At 45.6% G+C, this 22194-nt stretch overlaps 1 protein-coding gene across 1 annotated transcript; it reads left to right on the forward strand.

Annotated features, from left to right (window-relative positions):
- Window positions 1–13826: 13826 nt before the first annotated feature.
- Window positions 13827–20772, forward strand: fbl.L (fibrillarin L homeolog). Its single transcript, XM_018226649.2, has 9 exons — window positions 13827–13979; window positions 16052–16237; window positions 16786–16899; window positions 17008–17102; window positions 17232–17402; window positions 17572–17704; window positions 17799–17911; window positions 19918–20063; window positions 20172–20772. Exons 1-9 carry the CDS (start codon window positions 13970–13972, stop codon window positions 20194–20196), a joined length of 993 nt encoding a protein of 330 aa, XP_018082138.1. The 5' UTR covers window positions 13827–13969; the 3' UTR covers window positions 20197–20772.
- The last annotated feature ends 1422 nt before the right edge of the window (window positions 20773–22194 follow it).

The following is a 22194-nucleotide window of genomic DNA, read 5'->3' on the forward strand; positions in this document are numbered from 1 at the left end:
CGACCCAGACACACACACCTGTTTGCTGCCTTCACTTGCCACTGCTGTCTCCCAATCTAAAATAGTGCAGGGCAATAGCAAGTTGAACTGGTTACAAACGCATCAGATGTGGATCAGTTGTGAGCCCGTCACCTGATTTGGGTTGTCTGAGACCAGGCGGGTGGTGTTGAAGGTGCTTTTGATGTCAGGGATAATGACTCAGTGATTGGTAATTGACAGTCCTGCCCACTTTTCTTAATTTAGAAAAAAAGGGGCAGCAGTTTCACCCGGGCGCAACTCCAGTCCAAACCAGACTCCCCGGGTCAAAACCAGGCAGGTGGCAACTAGGGGTTCGGTTTTGACCTGAGCAGTTGGGTTTTCTAAGGCCTGGTCGGGTCTCAAGTAGAGATGTCGCGAACTGTTCGCCGGCGAACTTGTTCGCGCGAACATCGGGTGTTCGCGCTCGCCGGAAGTTCGCGAACGTCGCGCGACGTTCGCCATTTTGGGTTCGCCATTGTTGGCGCTTTTTTTTGCCCTCTCACCCCAGACCAGCAGGTACATGGCAGCCAATCAGGAAGCTCTCCCCTGGACCACTCCCCTTCCCTATAAAAACCGAAGCCCTGCAGCGTTTTTTCACTCTGCCTGTGTGTGCTGAAGAGATAGTGTAGGGAGAGAGCTGCTGCCTGTTAGTGATTTCAGGGACAGTTGAAAGTTTGCTGGCTAGTAATCGTTTTGATACTGCTCTGTTATTGGAGGGACAGAAGTCTGCAGGGGTTTGAGGAACATTTAAGCTTAGGTAGCTTTGCTGGCTAGTAATCTACCTTCTACTGCAGTGCTCTGTATGTAGCTGCAGTGGGCAGCTGTCCTGCTTCTGATCTCATCTGCTGACTGCTGCAATAACAGTAGTCCTTGTAAGGACTGCTTTTATTTATTTTTTTGTTGTTTTACTACTACTACTACTACTACTATAAGAGCCCAGTGCTATTAGTCTAGCAGTGTTGGGGAGTGGGACTGGTGTGCTAATCTGCTGCTCCTAGTAGTTCAGCAGCACCAACTTTAATTTTTTTTTTTTAATATTCATTTTTTTTTATTTTACTTTTTTTTATTTTACTACCGCTGTAGTAGTGTATAAGTTGACCTTTTAGGCATTATTTGCCCTGTAGGCATTATTTGCACAGTGTTTTCTTCAACCCGCCATCTAGCTGTGTGACCTTGTTCACATTCTGTCTAAATATCCATAATATTACCGTCTCCAGAAAAAACACCGGAGTGACTTTTTTCAAGCAGCCATAATATATTTTACGTAATCCGTATCCACCGCTGTAGTAGTGTATACGTTGACCTTGTAGGCATTATTTGCACACTGTTTTCTTCAACCCGCCATCTAGCTGTGTGAGCTTGTTCACATTTTGTCTAAATATTGATAATATTATCGTCTCTAGAAAAACCACTTGAGTTACTTTTTTTCAAGCAGCATTCATATATTTTACGTAATCCGTATCCACCGCTGTAGTAGTGTATACGTTGACCTTGTAGGCATTATTTGCACAGTGTTTTCTTCAACCCGCCATCTAGCTGTGTGACCTTGTTCACATTCTGTCTAAATATCCATAATATTACCGTCTCCAGAAAAAACACCGGAGTGACTTTTTTCAAGCAGCCATAATATATTTTACGTAATCCGTATCCACCGCTGTAGTAGTGTATACGTTGACCTTGTAGGCATTATTTGCACACTGTTTTCTTCAACCCGCCATCTAGCTGTGTGAGCTTGTTCACATTTTGTCTAAATATTGAAAATATTATCGTCTCTAGAAAAACCACTTGAGTTACTTTTTTTCAAGCAGCATTCATATATTTTACGTAATCCGTATCCACCGCTGTAGTAGTGTATACGTTGACCTTGTAGGCATTATTTGCACACTGTTTTCTTCAACCCGCCATCTAGCTGTGTGAGCTTGTTCACATTTTGTCTAAATATTGATAATATTATCGTCTCTAGAAAAACCACTTGAGTTACTTTTTTTCAAGCAGCATTCATATATTTTACGTAATCCGTATCCACCGCTGTAGTAGTGTATACGTTGACCTTGTAGGCATTATTTGCACAGTGTTTTCTTCAACCCGCCATCTAGCTGTGTGACCTTGTTCACATTCTGTCTAAATATCCATAATATTACCGTCTCCAGAAAAAACACCGGAGTGACTTTTTTCAAGCAGCCATAATATATTTTACGTAATCCGTATCCACCGCTGTAGTAGTGTATATGTTGACCTTGTAGGCATTATTTGCACACTGTTTTCTTCAACCCGCCATCTAGCTGTGTGAGCTTGTTCACATTTTGTCTAAATATTGATAATATTATCGTCTCTAGAAAAACCACTTGAGTTTCTTTTTTTCAAGCAGCATTCATATATTTTACGTAATCCGTATCCACCGCTGTAGTAGTGTATACGTTGACCTTGTAGGCATTATTTGCACACTGTTTTCTTCAACCCGCCATCTAGCTGTGTGAGCTTGTTCACATTTTGTCTAAATATTGATAATATTATCGTCTCTAGAAAAACCACTTGAGTTACTTTTTTTCAAGCAGCATTCATATATTTTACGTAATCCGTATCCACCGCTGTAGTAGTGTATACGTTGACCTTGTAGGCATTATTTGCACACTGTTTTCTTCAACCCGCCATCTAGCTGTGTGTATTATCGTTTCCAGAAAAACCAACTGAGTTTTTGTTGTTGTTGTTGTTTTTTTAAAAATAATGCCAGGCAAAGGCAGGCCACCACGCAGAGGCCGTGCTAGGGGCCGTGCTGCTATGCAATCCTGTGGCCCTAGCAAATTGCCCAGTTTTAAAAAGCCAATGACCCTGAACTCCCAAAATGCTGAAGAGGTAGTTGACTGGCTTACACAGCACACCCCATCCTCTACCGTTTCTAACTTTACCACAACATCCTCCTCATCCTCCACTGCTATGGCCACCCCACGTAACACTTCCTCCACCACCGGTGCCCCTTCTTCACTGGGGTCAGAGGAGTTATTTTCCCATGAGTTTCTTGAACTGAGTAATGCGCAACCATTATTGCCAGAAGAAGATGAAGGAGATGAGGACCTTACACCAGATTTAATTCTGGCAGAGAACACGATAGAGATGGACATAATGAGTGATGAGGAGGAGGTCCCCGCTGCTGCTTCCTTCTGTGATGTGTCAGAAGAAATTGATGCATCTGAGGAGAATGATGATGAGGAGATTGATGTTTTGTGGGTGCCTAGTAGAAGAGAGCAAGAGGAGGGTAGTTCAGATGGAGAGACGGAGAGTCAGAGAGGCAGTAGGAGAATAAGACTTAGAAGAAGCAGGGAGGACAGCCCGCAGGGATCAGTAGGGCAACAACATGTATCGGCACCTGTGTTCAGCCGGCCAACGCACCCGCCATTGCCGCCAATGCCGCCAACTTCTACTGTTACCGCCAGATCGCACACTTCCAAAAAGTCAGCAGTGTGGGATTTTTTTAATGTGTGTGCCTCTGACAAAAGCATTGTAATTTGCAATGAGTGCAGTCAGAAACTGAGCCTTGGTAAGCCCAACAGCCACATAGGTACAACTTCTATGCGAAGGCACATGAGCGGCAAGCACAAAGCACTTTGGGAGCAACACCTCAAAGGCAACAGGCAAACTAAAAGCCACACTCCTTCTGGTCCAGCATCTTACTGCTCTACCTCTGCTCTCCTTGACCCGTCTGAACCACCCTCCACTCCGCCTTCCACCTTGACCACCTGTTCCCATTCCCAGTCATCTGCCACCAGCCAAGTTTCTGTGAAGGCCATGTTTGAGCGTAAGAAGCCAATGTCTGACTGTCACCCCCTTGCCCGGCGTCTGACAGCTGGCTTGTCTGCACTCTTAGCCCGCCAGCTTTTACCATACCAGCTGGTGGACTCTGAGGCCTTCCGCAAATTTGTAGCAATTGGGACACCGCAGTGGAAGGTACCCAGCCGCAATTTTTTTGCTAAAAAGGGAATACCACACCTGTACCAACATGTGCAGAGCCAAGTTACCGCATCTCTGTCACTTAGTGTTGGGCCAAAGGTCCATATGACTACTGACGCATGGTCCTCCAAGCATGGTCAGGGCAGGTATGTCACCTACACTGCCCACTGGGTGAACTTGGTAATGGCTGGGAAGCAGGGAATGGGTAGCTCAACAACAACAGTGGAGTTGGTGTCACCGCCACGGATTGCACGCGGTTCTGCCACCACCTCTACTCCTCCATCGCTCTCTACCTCGTCTTCTTCTTCTTCTTACTCTGCTGCTGGGTCCTCCTTCTCCTCCTCCACACCTGTGCACCCCCAGCTCCCCCTAGGCTATTCGACGTGCCAGGTACGCCGTTGTCACGCTGTCTTGGGGATGACGTGCCTGGAAAGCAAAAACCATACCGGATCTGTACTCCTGTCATCTCTGCAGTCACAGGCCGATCGGTGGCTGACCCCACACCAACTGCAGATCGGAAAAGTGGTGTGTGACAATGGAAGCAATCTGTTGGCAGCGTTGAGACTAGGCAATTTAACACATGTGCCCTGCATGGCACATGTGTTAAATTTAATAGTCCAACGTTTTGTCTCCAAGTACCCAGGATTCCAGGACGTTCTCACCCAGTCCAGAAAGGTGTCGGCCCATTTCAGACGTTCCTACACAGCCATGGCACGCCTTGCTGACATTCAGCAGCGCTACAACATGCCAGTCAGGCGTTTGATTTCTGACAGCCAGACTCGCTGGAATTCAACGCTCCTTATGTTGGAACGTCTGCTGCAACAACAAAGGGCCGTCAACGAGTACCTTTTTGAACTGGGTGGTAGGACTGGATCTGCACAGCTGGGGATTTTTTTCCCCCGTTACTGGGTGCTTATGCGCGATGCCTGCAGGCTCATGCGACCTTTTGAAGAGGTGACAAATATGGTCAGTCGCACCGAAGGCACCATCAGCGACCTAATACCCTTCGCTTTATTCCTGGAGCGTGCCGTGCGACGAGTGACAGATGAGGCTGTAGACCAGCGTGACGAGGAGCTGGAAGCGCACGATTTCTGGTCGGAATCACCAGAACGAACCCAGGCACCTGCTGCAACGCAGGGAGAGGTGCCAGAAGTGGAGTCAGAGGAGGAAGGTGGCTTTGTGGAGGAGGAGGAGGAGGACCAACAGGAGCAGGCTTCCCAGGGGGCTAGTGGTGACCTTTTGGGGACCCCTGGTCTTGTACGTGGCTGGGGGGAGGAGACGGTGGATGATGCAGTCCTTGATAATGAGGAAGCGGAGATGGATAGCTCTGCATCCAACCTTGTGAGAATGGGGTCTTTCATGCTGTCATGCCTGTTGAAGGACCCCCGTATCAAGAGGCTTAAGGAGAAGGACCTGTACTGGGTCGCAACGCTACTAGACCCTCGGTACAAGCATAAAGTGTCAGAAATGTTACCAACATACCACAAGTCCGAAAAGATGCGGCATTTACAAACCAGCCTGCAAAACATGTTGTACAATGCTTTTAAGGGTGATGTCACTTCAGGAACTCATCAACATTCCAGGGGCAGAGGTGCCAGTAATCCTGCCACGAGCACACCTGCAAGGACAAAGCCCTTTGGCCAGTCTGTAACGTCAGACATGCAAATGTTTTTCTGTCCAAGGCAGCGCCACAACCCTTCTGGATCCACCCTCAAAGAACGCCTCGACCGGCAGGTAGCGGACTACCTGGCATTAACTGCAGATATCGACACTCTGAGGAGCGATGAACCCCTGGACTACTGGGTGCGCAGGCTTGATCTGTGGCCAGAGCTGTCACAATTTGCCATGAACCTCTTGTCTTGCCCAGCCTCAAGTGTGCTCTCAGAAAGGACCTTCAGTGCAGCAGGAGGGATTGTAACTGAGAAGAGAACTCGCCTAGGTCACAAAAGTGTCGATTACCTGACCTTTATTAAAATGAATGAGGGGTGGATCTCGGAGGGTTACTGCACGCCGGAAGACTTGTTCTGACTTCTATGCAGCTGTCCTTCTCTTCAAGCCTCATGACTCCACACACAGCTGTCCTTTAGCGTCCTCCTCCTCCCTCCGCCACCGTTACAAACTAGGGTGCAAACCCTACTGGTTTAATTTTTTCTGGCCTCTGTGCTTCAGTGGCTGCAACCAAAAAACTGGGCAAACAATGTCTACAAGGTCAACGTATGGCAAAAAATGACTATTTTCAGCATTTATATGGCATATTTTTTCTGGCAACTGTGCTTCAGTGGCTGCGTCCAAAAAAATGCATATTTTCTGCATTTATATGGCATAATTTTTCTGGCCTCTGTGCTTCAGTGGCTGCAACCAAAAAAATGCATATTTTTAGCATTTATATGGCATAATTTTTCTGGCCTCTGTGCTTCAGTGGCTGCAACCAAAAAAATTTATATTTTCAGCATTTATATGGCATAATTTTTCTGGCCTCTGTGCTTCAGTGGCTGCAACCAAAAAAATGCATATTTTCAGCATTTATATGGCATAATTTTTCTGGCCTCTGTGCTTCAGTGGCTGCAACCAAAAAAATTTATATTTTCAGCATTTATATGGCATAATTTTTCTGGCCTCTGTGCTTCAGTGGCTGCAACCAAAAAAATGCATATTTTCAGCATTTATATGGCATAATTTTTCTGGCAACTGTGCTTCAGTGGCTGCAACCAAAAAAACTGGGCAAACAATGTCTACAAGGTCAACGTATGGCAGTTGTTTAAAGAGAACAGTAGATTACTAGCCAGCAAAGCTACCTAAGCTAAAATGTCCCTCAAATCCCTGCAGACTTCTGTCCCTCCAATACAGAGCAGTATCAAGCAGATTACTAGCCAGCAAACTTACTATCATCTGTCCCTGAAATCACTAACAGCTCTCCCCCTACACTATCTCTTCCAAGCACACACAGGCAGATTTTTCAGATACATTTTTTCCCTTGATCCCCCTCTGGCATGCCACTGTCCAGGTCGTTGCACCCTTTAAACAACTTTAAAATCATTTTTCTGGCCAGAAATGTCTTTTCTAGATGTTAAAGTTCGCCTTCCCATTGAAGTCTATGGGGTTCGCGAACCGTTCACGAACCGCTCGCGTTTTTGCGCAAGTTCGCGAATATGTTCGCGAACTTTTTTTCCGACGTTCGCTACATCCCTAGTCTCAAGGTTCTGTTTGGGGGATTTCAGTATTGTAAAAAGCAAACAATAATCAATAAATTATCAAGTGAGGTTAATTTCTTATTACAGAAACAAAAATAAGCAAATCAATCAAAAAAAAAAGAAATAGTTTTTCTAAATGAGCATTGCTGTATTCAGAGCTTTCTAGATAACTGATTTCTGTATAACAGATCCCATACCTGTAGTTAAAGGATTGGGCTCACTCACCAGGCAGAATATAGATAAGAGACAGGAGTGTCACCTGTGTGGGAATGAACTGGGCATCAACATTTTCTGTTCAGGTTAAAACATTGAGAAAACTGGATGAAAAGAGACAAACATTTTCTCTCACGACAAAACAAAAAGGAAACGGTGCCGAAAAGTGTTGATTGGAGACATTGGTACATTTTGGCAAAGAGGGGTCGGCCAGTGCAGAAATACAGGTGATGCTGAAGAGGAAGCGGAACATTAAAACAACAATGTGGGTCAGCAGGATGAGGCTCAAAAATCAGGCCTGTCCCTGGGAAAGTGGCACCATTGGAAGGTCTGGGAATAGCAGCCACAGTTACAGTTGCAGTGGAGGCCAGTATTACAAAAATAAAAATACCCTTAACAAAAACCCTTGGCCAGGGCCCCAATCCGCTCAAAACATAACTTTACTCCACCAGGATGACTCCTCAACCCGCCTTCTGCCCATCGATTGACGTGACTCCTCCCCCTCGCACAGCACAACCCGCCCCTTTTACATCATGGTTGCCCCCTTTTGTTCTCTCTCCCCCACGGGCAGGTAGAAATTTTATCAAAAGGTGACAACCCTAGTCCCAGTGTCCCTGTCCTGTATAAAGGTGGCCATACACGGAGAGAACCGCTCGTTTGGCGATTTCGGGTTGATCCGATCGTGGGCCCTAGGGCCCAACGATCGGATCCTAACGCATGGGAAACGGGGGTCGGATCGCAGGACCTAAGGACCGCATCAACGAACAGATGTGGTCGTGATCCAACTGGATTTTTTGTCCCATCCAATCGAGATCTGGCCAGATCTCGATCGGGGAAGCCTGTCGGGGGGCCCCATACACGGGCCAATAAGCTGCCGACTTGGCTTTTATCGGCCTGTGTATGGCCAACTTAAGTCACTCCTCAGCTTTGTGATGTTATACAATCCCCAGGGGCTCATTAATGCATAGCCTAGGGGCCTATTAGTGGTAGGGGGGCCATGGGTTTTTTATTGAAATTTTTTTTTTTTTTAAAAAAAAAAAAAATTCACCGAGCGGCGGGTCCGGCAGGTCCGGCAGGTCCGGTATCCCCCCTCCCCAGGTCTGCTGCCTGGGACTGAGTCTAGGAGACAATTTAGGCAAGACACTGAGTGCAGGCAGGTGTATGTGTATCACAATGTAACCAATCTCTAAGCCTGGATGACTGTCTTGGTTGGAATTGACGTCACTGGTGTGCGCTGAAGCAGCCCTGCGGTTTAAGAGCGTTGAGCGCAATCTCGCACAAACACGCAGTGCGACGCTGCAGAGAACAGACACTCAGTCTGACTGTCTCTGTCAAGTTCTTCGTGATTGTTGCCATTTGCCAAGTTGCCTTATAGCTATTAGCTGCTGAGCTCACTAATCTTGCCCTGCACCTTTGATCCTGCCTAAGCCAAACACGGGGGCAGCGGAAGGGAGGAGGGGACCAGGCCACCCGCCAGTATCACCCCCGGTCCAGCAGCAGTTAGTGGGCAGAGAATTTTTTTTTTAAATTTATCAAGCCAGCCAGGCCTCTGAGAGTAAGAGGCCAGCTATTTAGTAGCAGATGCGAGTAGTGGCCATTTACAGGGGTCTGCCAGCAGCAGGAGACACCCAGCCGGGTGCAGCCGCAACTGTAGAGTAGGGTTGCCACCTGTCCGGTTTTGAACCGGACAGCCCGGTATTTTGAAGGGCTGCCCGGTTCAATGCTTCCTGCCCGGTTTTCCAAATAAGGAAAACCGGGCGGGATTAGCTTGATTGACGCCGCGATCGGCCAATCGGCGATCGCGACGTCATAGCTCCGCCCCGTGACGTCACGGGACCGCCCACTGACGTCACGGGAACGCCCACTGACGTCACGGGAACGCCCATTGACGTCACGGGAACGCCCACTGACGTCACGGGACCACCCCCTGTCCGGCTGGAGCCACAGGGAATAGGGAAAATCATATCATACTTACCGAGATTTTCCTTTCCTGGACTGGAACATGGCAGTGGGCACTCAAAGGGTTAATCCCCCCTGCCGTGAGGAAGGCACAGGATATGACGAAATAAAAGGACTTCCCCCAAACATGGCGCCCATTCTATCTGACTGAGTGAAAATACCCCTGGGAGGGAAGCCCCTGCCCACTGCCATGTTCCAGTCCAGGAAAGGAAAATCTCGGTAAGTATGATATGATTTTCCCTATTCCTGTTCCTTACACATGGCAGTGGGCACTCAAAGGGACTTAACAAGCTTTCAAAGGGAGGGACAATATGAATAAATACCAATACAACATTTCAATGCAATTATTTAATACTGGTAGCTGCGGTAAGTACTGATTGACCAAAGTTGGCCAAGCTATTGGAGTAAGTATCAAACATGTAATGTTTGGAAAAAGTGCAGAGAGAAGACCACGTGGCCGCTCTGCAAATTTCTTCTGATGACACCTGGGCTCGGTATGCCCAGGATGCTGCAATCCCTCTGGTGGAGTGCGCTTTTATTGTTGGCTCTGGTGCTGACTGTAATGAGTAAGCTGTGTGTATACATTGCTTTATCCATCTTGCGATAGTGCTTTTTGATGCTCTTTTTCCACCATTGTTTCCTATTGTTACCAAAAGGTAATCCGTTTTTCTGAAGGTAGCCACTTTGTTGAGATAAAATTGGAGACATCTTACAACATCCAATCTATGAAGTTTTTCTTCCTCTTTATCTTTTGGATCGGGATAAAAAGTTGGAAGAATCAGTTCTTGACATTGATGAAACCTGGAAGTTGCTTTCGGAAGGAATCCATCCTCCGTTCTGAGGATAACTTTATCTGTGAAAAATGACATTTTAGAAGGTTTAATGGACAAAGCGTGGAGCTCTCCTACACGTCTAGCTGATGTTATAGCTAGTAGGAATACAGTCTTAAGACATAAGTGCTTTAAGGATGCTTCCTCCAGAGGCTCGAAGGGAGGCTCCATTAAGGTTTTCAAAACAAGAGATAAGTCCCAAGGTGGCACTGTAGACCTTACAATCGGGTTTAACTTTTTTAACCCCTGGAAATATTTCCTGATTAGATGACTTGTGGCCCATTGGACACCCGTATGGGACGAAATTGCCGTCACTTGCCCCTTTAAGGTAGATATGTTTAATTTTCGGTCTGCTCCTGTTTGTAGGAATTCGATAACTGAGATGTCTGAAGTTTTGCATGGATCCAGGTGTTTCTCCTTACACCATTTTGAAAAGACTTCCCAAGTTCTTTCGTATTTGATATGGGTCGAAATCTTTTTCGAGGCCAGTACTGTGGTGATAGTAGATTTGGACAATCCCAATTTACCTAGTCTGATCCTTTCACTTTCCATGCCACCAAAGACCAATTTTCTGGGTCTGGGTGTAGTCTGTCCCTCTGATGAAGTATTGTCTGAGAGACCGGAAGATGAAACGGCTCCTCCTGTTTCATCTGCATCAGGAGAGGGAACCAAGGTCTTCTGGGCCACCATGGAGTGACTATCACCACATTTGATTTGTCTGCTCTGATCTTTTTGATCACTTTGGGTATTACTGCCACCGGAGGAAATATATATGCCATCTGGAATTTCCATGGGAACGAGAACGCATCCCAGAATGTTGTCCTTCTGTCTTTCCCCCAAGAACAGAATGTCTGTACTTTTTTGTTTTGGAATGTCGCCATTAGATCTATGGAGAAGGGACCCCATTTGTTGGCAATCAACTCGAAGGTCTTTTGGTCGAGTTCCCATTCTCCCACTGCTGGGAATTTCCTGCTTAAATGATCCGCTAGCGTGTTCTGAACCCCCGGGATGTAACAAGCCGATAGGTCTTCCAAGTTCTTTTCTGCCCATGCAAATATAGTTATGGTCGTGTTTAACAAAGTTCTCGACTTGGTTCCCCCTTGCTTGTTGATGTAGTTGACCACTGTGTTGTTGTCTGATTTTATCTGGACTTGTTTCCCTCTGAGTGCCTGCTGAAATCTCACTAGACTCTGTAAGACTGCATTCAGTTCCCTCCAGTTGGAGCTCCTCCTGCTGTCCTCTCTGGACCACTTGCCTTGGCATGTCATGTTTCTGTAGTGTGCTCCCCAGCCCAGTTTGCTGGCATCTGTGGTGACAATCTCCCACACTTGTGGCAAAATTGATACTGGATTCTTCAAGTTCTGCTCCTCCAGCCACCATGCTAAAGACAGTAGGGTCTGTTCTGAAATTTTTATTACCTGCAGGTTGTTCGTATGATCTCTGTCCCACTGTTTCAGGAATTCTATCTGGAGCATTCTTGTGTGAATTCTGCTCCATTTCACTGCATCTATTGTAGAAGTGAGTTTCCCCAGGATGCGTTGGCAGTTCTTTGCCGTTGTAATGGGTTTCGAAATTATTTGTCTCACTTGTTTCTGGAGATCTGGGATTTTCTCTTGAGGGAGCTTCAGATGACTTTCTTTTGTATTGATGATCGTCCCTAGGAAGGTTACCTAAACATTTTATCTTGCTTGGGATGAGGTATGCCTTCGTCTAAGTCCAGTGTGGATCTCATTTGTTTGATTAATGGTTCAATAAACTCGATATTAAATAAAGTGTCTGCATCTTCAATATCTTCTGAATCCGAATCTGGAATCTCTCCTTCTGAATTACTAGAATAAACCCAGTTCTGACATTCTCTAGTTGGTGTGCTTGAACTGGAGCTAGCTCGGTAGGAGAGAGCTTGACTATGCTCCTTCAAATTGTGCATAACTTTTCCAGTAACTTCTTTTACCATGGAGTCCATGGATTGTTTGATAGTTGACTGCATCCAGTCCATCATATTTGTCATTTGATCAGCAGCCGGTTTATCCACATCTGCTAGGCAATCTCTACACAGCCTCTTATCTTTTATGGCCGGTTCTCCACATGCTACACATTCATGCCTGCAGCTTTTGGTACTCTCTGTAGGGGCTCTGAGTTCGGAGCTTCCTCTTGCTCCATGTTCATGTGAAGAGCTCCTATGATACAAGAAGAAGTAGTTACTTACTTACTTTCTCTTTTCCAATATGCAGATAGTCCCAGCTCTCTTTTCCATGCTTACCCCCTGGAGCCTGAGTGTGATCGTCTGTGATTCATTACAGACAGCCTATAAGACATATACACATAACAGGTTAATCTTTTTAACAACCTGGGCTCAAGCGTATAAAGGATTCCCATAGGCAACTACTTACACCTGGGACCAAGCTGTGCACCTGATCGCACAATTCTGCTTCTTTCTCACAGCAGAGAAGCTGCATACAGCTTTAAAATATCAGCTTTTAAGTTTTTTCGCCTGCGCTTAAATGCGCTTACCCGAATTTTCGCCGCGAAAACACGCATCCGGTTTCGGCGCTACGAAAGGGCGCTTCAGCGTCTTATCGCGCATGCGCCGCCGCGAATGGACGGCATTGCGACTTATCGCACTGGTGGCAACGGATGGCCATAAGCCCGCCGGCTTCTCCTGCAGCACACACAAGATAGGATCTCGGCTCAGGAGCTTCAACAGAGGAGAGCAGTTCTGCTGGTACACAAGGGGGGTATTTCACGACAGGAAGAAAAAGAATGGGCGCCATGTTTGGGGGAAGTCCTTTTATTTCGTCATATCCTGTGCCTTCCTCACGGCAGGGGGGATTAACCCTTTGAGTGCCCACTGCCATGTGTAAGGAACAGGAAAGGTGGCAACCCTACTGTAGAGCCAGCCCGCGCCTGAAACAGTCTGTCTGTGAAATAATTTCTGCAGCCTGCAGACAGTGAAATCATTTTTGTAGCCTGCAGACAGTGCAATAATTTTTGTAGCCTGCAGACAATGAAATAATTTCTGCAGACAATGAAATAATTTCTGCAGACAGTGAAATAATTGCGTGTTCAGCTCAGTTACAGTGCAGTAGACACACATTACGAATTGAGGACCTGTGCGTCTATGGCCAGCTTAATTCATATACAATTTCAATAAATATTAGTAAAACAGATCAACCTCTAGCTATTTTGGTGGCCAGCAGATTTTTGTCCCAAAATGGTCTGAAATTGAGGAAAGTCACTGGAAAATGTGAGAATGCTCAAGAGTGACACGGAACTGGGGTACAGAGCCCAAAATCTGTTAACTCCCAACTTCTACACAAGTCAGTCCCATTGCATGCTGGGTATTGTAGTCTTACATTCAACTTGGCAGGCTGCAAATTGTTAAACAAAAACTACATTACCCAACATGCATTGGGAGACACAGACTTGGCACATTAGGGCAAGAAAAAAAACTTTGGCTGGTTTCCAAAGTACAAACCAGCCAAAGGCTCAAAAAGTAGCCAAATCTGTACCTCGGCTAGTGTGTACTTTCAAAACCCACTGGGCTTTAAATTAGTAGCCCAATTTACATCTACCCAGGGGCAGTTTTTATACCATGCCTTTCTACTAAAGCAAATTCCCAATAAAAGAGGGAATGTTCTACTTCCGGGCCGCCCCAACCAACATGGCCGCCTCGTTCTTCCTATGTTCATTTCCTACGCATGCGCCGCAGCCCATTCTCAAGACGCGCAGGCTGATGGGATATTTCCTGTATCAGACACGTGGTAGGATCTTCGTGCGAGTCAGATCGTGCAGGAGAATCGCAGCGCGGACGCCATGAGGCCAGGTGAGCTCGACTCCATTTAATCACTGGTTCCCCCGCGGGAAGGGACTGTTATTTCTACTTCATCTTCTGTATTCAGCCGGGGGTCTGGGGCATCAGGGGGTCGGGAGGTTGGGGCTCGGGGGAATCACACGGTTCGGTTTATGGTTTCGCACATGGGACTGTGAGACTCTCACTAACAACTGCGTCACCCTGAGTCTCATATCCCCGGGCCTCATACACTTTATACTCCACATTATACTCTTTCTACTCTATATACTCTACTCTATATACTCTACTCTATATACTCTACTCTATATACTCTACTCTATACATTATACTCTATTTATTATACAAATATATTTATGGCACAGTCTGATAACGAGGCCGCTGAGTCGGGAGTTGTAGTTGAGCCGATACATTTGTCCCTCTCTTATTTTCTGTTGGTCCGTGCGACTCCCTGTGACTTTCCTTCAGTTCTGACTCTTCCTCCCCCCGCTCTCCTGTTTATTTTATTATTTCTATTCTTTTTATTCCCCGGCCTGAGACCTGATCACGTGCTTATACCCCCCCTCCAGCAACTGCACAACTACTGAGCTGCACTGAGTGAAGTACCGCCTCCTTGCCCACGGAGCTTGCACTCCATTTTACATTTGATTCAGTGGCCGGAAGTTTCATCAGCTGGAGGGAAGTAACTTCATCTGTGATGAGAGGCTGTTCCCCAATATAGTAATGGGGGGTCTCATAAACCTGCACCCTAACGGGGCGATAAACCAAAACCTGCTCCCTAACGGGGCGATAAACAAAACCTGCACCCTAACGGGGCGATAAACCTGCACCCTAACGGGGCGATAAACCTGCACCCTAACGGGGCGATAAACCTGCACCCTAACGGGGCGATAAACCTGCACCCTAACGGGGCGATAAACCTGCACCCTAACGGGGCGATAAACCTGCACCCTAACGGGGCGATAAACCTGCACCCTAACAGGGCGATAAACCAAACCTACACCCTAATCTCAAACCTGCGCCCCAGCTCTAGTGGGTGTTGATAAAACTATTTTTTTTCTTTGGTCCCAATGGCTTATGATTAGGTTCCCTCTGCATAATTTAGATTAGACTGTAAGTTCTACAGGCAAGGTCCTCCTTCCTGAATCTCTGTATATTTACTCTTATTTATTATATTTATTTACGATTACGCAGCACTTTATCTAATCTTATTATACAGCGCTGAGTATTCATGTAACACCTTATAAATAGTCTACAGAATATTTAGTTTTTCACCTGCTAAAGCAGCCCGGCGGGTGGGGGTCGCTGACCCTTTAAATAGATACATTTAGTTGATCCATTTCTTATGTTTCTCCCTGCTGAGCAGAATCTCTGGGTTTCATTACAGGCAGCTGTTAGAATTGATACAATAGTTACTAATACTCCAGAGATGCTGCTGAGAAATGGATCAACTCAATGTTGTAAAATTGTAACCGTTAAAAGGGACATTCAACTTTAAACTTTGATTTTGGAAAAACAGTAAAAAATGGAAAGTAATTGAAAAAAAGTTTATTTCTGGGGAACAATCTGACAACTGAAATGAAAAAAGTGTTTGGGAGGTGAACATCCCTTTTAAAGGACATTGAGAAGTGGATTAATTCTGCTGCACGTCCGATAAGTGGGTTTTATTGTTATGCCAGTGATAGTTACCCTTTATATTTTGTGGCTGTTGGAAATATTGTGCTCATACATCAGTCCCTGCACCAGTGGAGCTTACAATCTAAGTTCCCCATTATAAACATACAGTATCCTCTCGAGGGGGCAATTAACTTGCCTTTGTGATATCTGAGTAGTTCCAGAGCCAGGCAATGAGTGTCAGCTCCATGGCTCAGCAGCAGTAGGTGCAAGTGCAGTTTTTGGGAGCCCTAACAGCTTCCTGTATAAACACTCGTGTGTTTCCCATCTGTCACCACAGCGAGAGTTTCCAATTCATAAAATCACTATAGCAACACTGGTAATGACCCGCCCATGACACTATAACTCTGGTTTAACCTTTGTGCTTCTTGCAGGGTAACGGGAGTTGCATTAACACTTTGTGTCATTTGCAGGATTCAGTCCCAGAGGAGGAGGTCGAGGTGGATTTGGAGGCCGAGGAGGGTCTGGAGACAGAGGTGGATTTGGAGGCCGCGGAGGGTTTGGAGAACGAGGAGGAGGAAGAGGCGGGTTTAGAGGAGGATTTGGTGGGCGTGGCCGCGGAGGAGGTGATCGCGGGGGCCGAGGAGGAGGATTCAGAGGTGAGTGTCGTGATCTTTCTAAACTTTTCAGTAGAATTTTATGGTTCTCAATTTAAAGGGATACTGTCATGGGAAGACATGTTTTTGTTTTGTTTTTTCAAAACACATCAGTTAATAGCGCTGCTCCAGCAGAATTCTGCACTGAAATCCATTTCTCAAAAGAGCAAACAGATTTTTTTATATTTCATTTTGAAATCTGACATGGGGCTAGACGTTTTGTCAGTTTCCCAGGTGTCCCCAGTCACTTGACTGCTCTGATAAACTTCTTCCCCCTTCTGGGATAAAGTTATATTTCAGGTAAAATCATCAATGTGGCTCTGGGGCCCCCCGTAAGGTTCTGTAGCCGTGAAGCAAATTCCTCGGCCCTTATAGAAGGGGTTCTGCGCCCAGATATGAGCTCACATCCCATATATTTGGGTTTCTTCTGCATGTTGGGTGCTGCTTCCTTTCTTGGGTGGGTGGGGGACGGGTAAAGCAGTGACTCTGCATTTGTTTCTTACCTTCTGCTTAACCGTGGATATTGATTGAGACATTCTGTGCTTGGTCAGGTGGGAGAGGCGGCCCCCGAGGAGGATTTGGAGGAGGAAGAGGAGGATTTGGCGGAGGAAGAGGAGGATTTGGAGCAGGAAGGAAAGTGATAGTAGAGCCTCACAGACATGAAGGTAATGTGTGCCCTTGTGAATGGGAGAATTAACTTCCCTAGACACAACCTACCCACCCTTCCCATGAGCCCCCGACAATGAGTAACTGTCCCCTTGTGCCTCTCCCAGGAATCTTTATCTGCCGAGGGAAGGAGGACGCTCTTGTGACCAAAAACCTTGTTCCTGGGGAGTCTGTGTATGGGGAGAAACGCATCTCTGTGGAGGTGAGTTCCCCTGAAAGCAACACTCTGATTGGGCAACACAGGGAGTCGTAGTTCAGCCGGAGCTTTGTGGGTATCATTGCGCTGCTACATTCTAGACTCTGGGTAACCCCACAATGTTTCTCTCCGTAGGACGGGGAAATTAAGACTGAATACAGAGCCTGGAATCCTTTCCGCTCGAAGATCGCGGCGGCCATTCTGGGAGGAGTCGATCAGATTCACATAAAACCCGGGGCTAAAGTTCTGTATCTGGGGGCTGCGTCTGGAACCACCGTCTCGCACGTCTCCGATATTGTGGGCCCCGTAAGTACTGGGTGCGGGGTTAAATGTTTGGTTTTACCCCCTCTCTGCCCACTAACCCAGCATTATGTTTATATGGGGGTGGGGACGGGAGGGATGTGTGTGCCACCCACAGGGTTCTACTCCCCTCAAACTTATTCTGGGGGTGTAAAATGAATGTTTAATGTTCCAGGAGGGGCTGGTGTACGCCGTCGAGTTCTCCCACAGATCAGGCCGAGATCTCATTAATGTGGCGAAGAAACGGACAAATATCATTCCGGTGATTGAAGACGCCCGGCACCCGCACAAGTACCGCATGTTAGTGGGTGAGTCACATTCTATCGACGGTCTCTTTGTGACGTCATTCATTGGGTCCTCAACTCTGATCCCCGGTGTAACAGTGTTTTTGTTTTGCGGCAGGAATGGTGGACGTGGTCTTTGCAGACGTGGCACAACCTGATCAGACCAGGATCGTCGCCCTCAATGCCCATAACTTCCTGAAGAACGGGGGCCACTTTGTCATATCCATCAAGGTGGGTGCGGCCTCCTCTTGTCTCCTTGTTTATCACATGTACAACCCACCCCCAATGAAACCAGTGGGCTCATACTGTAAGGGGGACGGTGCCATGAGTTAATTGGTCTTTCCAGTGAAGGGAGTGAAGCTCAAGGTGTAGGGAGCTAAAGGAAAACTGTACCCCGAACAACGTAGGTCTCTATAAAAAGATATTGCATAAAACAGCTCATATGTAAAATCCTGCTTCATGTAAATAAACCATTTTCATAATATACTTTTCTAGTAGTATGTGCCATTGGGTAATTTATAAATAGAAAATTTGGCATTTTGAGAAATAAGTGCTGCCCCCTGGGATCCTATGGTTCACTGTGCACACAAACAAACCATACATGTTAGGTCACATGAGCCAATTAACAGATAGAGTTGTGTCTTTTGCTTCCACACTTCTTCCTGTTACAGTTAGAGCTGCAGTATTTCTGGTCAGGTGATCTCTTCCTGTTACAGTTAGAGCTGTAGTATTTCTGGTCAGCTGATCTCTTCCTGTTACAGTTAGAGCTGCAGTATTTCTGGTCAGCTGATCTCTTCCTGTTCCAGTTAGAGCTGCAGTATTTCTGGTCAGCTGATCTCTTCCTGTTACAGTTAGAGCTGCAGTATTTCTGGTCAGGTGATCTCTGAGGCAGCACACAGACCATCACAAAATGGTGGTTCAAGGCAAGAGATGTAAAAGGGCAATCTTGTAAACAGGGAGATTGGTTTTTTTTTTTTTTTTTTTTTTTTTGCTCTGCCGGTGCTAGAATAAATTTGTTAGTGTTTCAATCCTCAATGAAGGGTTACCGCAATCCCATATTAATCTGTGAAATAATAGTTAGAGGAGAGCACTCATAGAAGCAGATACTGCTAAAACATTTTATTATTGACTACAAATCCCACGACATGTTTCAGGCATGGCGCTTTTGAAAGCAGTATCTGCTTCTATGACTGCTCTCCTCTTAACTACTATTTCACGGATATAAAAGGGCAATATTTACTTAAATATATATTCCAGTTTGATAAGATTCTTAAATATGTCACTTGATTTTGATATAAATTATCTGTTGCTTAAATGTTCAATGCGGGGGTATAGTTTCCCTTTAAAGAATCCAAGCTGGAATATATATTTAAGTAAATATTGCCCTTTTACATCTCTTGCCTTGAGCCATTTTGTGATGGTCTGTGTGCTGTCTCAGAGATCACCTGACCAGAAATACTGCAGCTCTAACAGGAAGAGATCACCTGACCAGAAATACTGCAGCTCTAACTGTAACAGGAAGAAGTGTTGAAGCAAAAGACACAACTCTGTTTAATTGGCTCGTGACCTAACATGTTTTTGTGCACAGTGAATCGTACGATCCCAGGGGGCGGTCCCTGTTTTTTAAAATGGCAATTTTCTATTTATGATTTACCCAATGGCACATACTACTAAAAGTATATTCTGAAAATGGTTTATTTACATGAAGCAGGGTTTTACATATGAGCTGTTTTATGCAATATCTTTTTATAGAGACCTACATTGTTTGGGGGTATAGTTTTCCTTTAATATGTTACTTAATACAAACAATCTGAATATTCGTTCTGGGGGTATAGTTTTACTTTAGGAATTGGCTCCCATGAATACTTGGTGGCTTTCTATGTCCCTTGTTTGTATCGGGTTCTGTATAATATTATTATTATTATTTGAACTAGAGATGCACCAAATCCAGGATTCGGCCTTTTTCAGCAGGATTTGGATTTGGCCGATTCCATTTGCCCAGCTGAATCCTAATTTGCGTATGCAGGAAAAAGGGGGACCTTTTGTCACAAAACAATGAAGTAAAAGGTGTTTTCCCCTTTCCCACCCCTAATTTGCATATGCAAATTAGGATTGGGTTCGGTATTCGGGCAAATTTTTTGCAAAGGGTTTCGGCCGAATAGAACATAGTGGATTCTGCGCATCCCTAATTTGAACACTGCTGCTAATGGCTTGAACCCTCTCTCTTTACCCCGCAGGCAAACTGTATTGACTCCACGGCAGCCCCAGAGGCTGTTTTTGCTGCAGAAGTAAAGAAGATGCAACAAGAGAACATGAAGCCGCAGGAGCAGTTGACGCTGGAGCCGTACGAGAGGGATCACGCAGTGGTGGTCGGGATATACAGGTGAGGAGGAGCTGCCCTGCTGATTGAGCTGCTGATTGAACTTCTTTAATGCAGTCGGACAGCAATTTAAATATCGCTTTTGTTTGTTTTTTTTTCTCCACCATCCAGACCACCCCCCAAACAGAAGAAATAATCAGGACCAGACTGAAGATTTATTGTAAACGGACTTTATAATCTAAGAAGTTGCCCAAACAGAGACTGATGTTTAAGGGTTAATGGTGTCATCGCAACGTACAGCAACGATCTGCTCTTCTGTGGCCTATTAGGGGGGGGGAGAGGGTTGGACTTGTGGCCCCCAGCTGACATGAGCTGGAACTGCTGTGGCCGAGAGGTTGCTGGGAGTTGCAGTTCATCTCAGCTGGGGGGCCTTAAAGTGTCACTCTGCTTCACGTGAGGCCACAGACTGTTATTTTATAGTTTTTTTTTATATAGCAATAACAAAACGATTAAACCCCTTATTTAGCTGCCCCGCCCCCTTTCCCACTGGCCACTCCCCCTGCAGCTGATTCTGATGTATAAGAGTCTGCACCGTGCGGCCCCATCCATAGTGCGCTTTGGGGGTGTCTCTGTTGCTATTTCTGTTCTGCAAGTTTCCATGGGAACCGCAGAGAATTTTCTTTTTTTTTATGTTTTCTAAGAAAGAGGAAAAACTTGAAAATGAAACGCAGACGAGATGGAAATTGTTTAATTAAAGCGCCAGTGTGTGAAACAATCTCTGGAATTTTTACCAATCTGATCCGGCGAGTTCTATAGGGGGGGCCCCTGTGCTGAGCTCGGGCCCCAATCTTCCCAGGCTCCTCCCATTATAGACTTATGTTTTATTTCTGCCTCAGTGTGGGGAGGTTAGGGTTAACGAGATTTTGTAGAGGGCATTTAGTATGTTATACAATGGCTAATTCTAAGACAATTTTCAATTGATCTTCATTTGTTTTGTTTTTTTTTCTTCTACTTTTTGAATTATTTGCCTTCTGACTCTTTCTAGGTTTCAAATGGGGTCTAAAAAACAAATGGTCTGTAAGGGCAGAGACACGCGCTGCTATTGCGACAAATCACTTTTTCTTCGGGCGACTAATCTCCCAGAACTGGCAGCTGGAATTTAAATCGCCGTCAGGATGGCACTCGGATCGCTCCAGCTTTCAGAAGTGTTCCAACTGCCACCCCGCCGGTGATTTTCATTCTAGCTGCCAGTTCTGGGAGATTAGTCGCCCGAAGAAAAAGCAATTTTTCACTGGCAACTAATCTCCTAAAATTGCAGCGTGTGTCTCTGCCGTAACACTCTACATTTATTTTTACTGTTACTTTTTATTACTCACCTTTCTATTCAGGCCTCTCCTATTCATATTCCAGTCTCGTATTTAAATCAGTGCATGGTTGCTAGGGGAATGTGGACCCTGGCAACCAGATGGCTGAAATAGCAAACTGGAGAGCTGCTGAATAAAAAGCTAAATAACTCAAAAACCACAAATAATAAAAAAATTAAAACCAATTGCAAATTGTCCCAGAATGTCACTCATAGTAAAAGTTAATTTAAAGATAAACAAACCCTTTAAGCGGGCAGATCTGATTGGCTACTGGCAGCCCAGCTACAAGGGCCTGAGAATCTCCAGGGGTAGGTACTCACCATTGGTGCTGCCCAAACCCTGATATAGTAAATGCTGCTGGGGCAGAACATGTAGTGTTGGTTGTTATTGGCACTAATCAGTGGGCGGAGGGAGATTACTAATAGAGGGGTGTGTAATGCAACAGTGAGGCACTAGGGGGCAGCACAGCCCAGTGGAATATTAAAGGGAAACTGTCGTGGGAAAAAATATTTTTTCAAAACTCAGTTAATAGAGCTGCTCCAGTCATGTGACTTGTGCTCTGATAAACTTCAGTCACTCTTTACTGCTGTACTGTGAGTTAGGGTTGGGAAGGAAAACTGGACTCACATCAATACTTGGTACCTAATGCAAAATGCAAGATTTTAGGCAATTACCCATTTAGGATTCAGGGGAATGTGCACAGAGATATTTGGATTTCTGGGGTGAACTTCTTTTGCCTTTACCCCACATAAAACACCGTAAATGTGTTGATTCTACAGTAATTGAAATTACATTTAGGTAAAACCTGTTCACATTGGGCATCAAACTGT

The sequence above is a fragment of the Xenopus laevis genome, chromosome 7L (genome assembly GCF_017654675.1).
Source record: "Xenopus laevis strain J_2021 chromosome 7L, Xenopus_laevis_v10.1, whole genome shotgun sequence".
NCBI lineage: Eukaryota > Metazoa > Chordata > Amphibia > Anura > Pipidae > Xenopus > Xenopus laevis.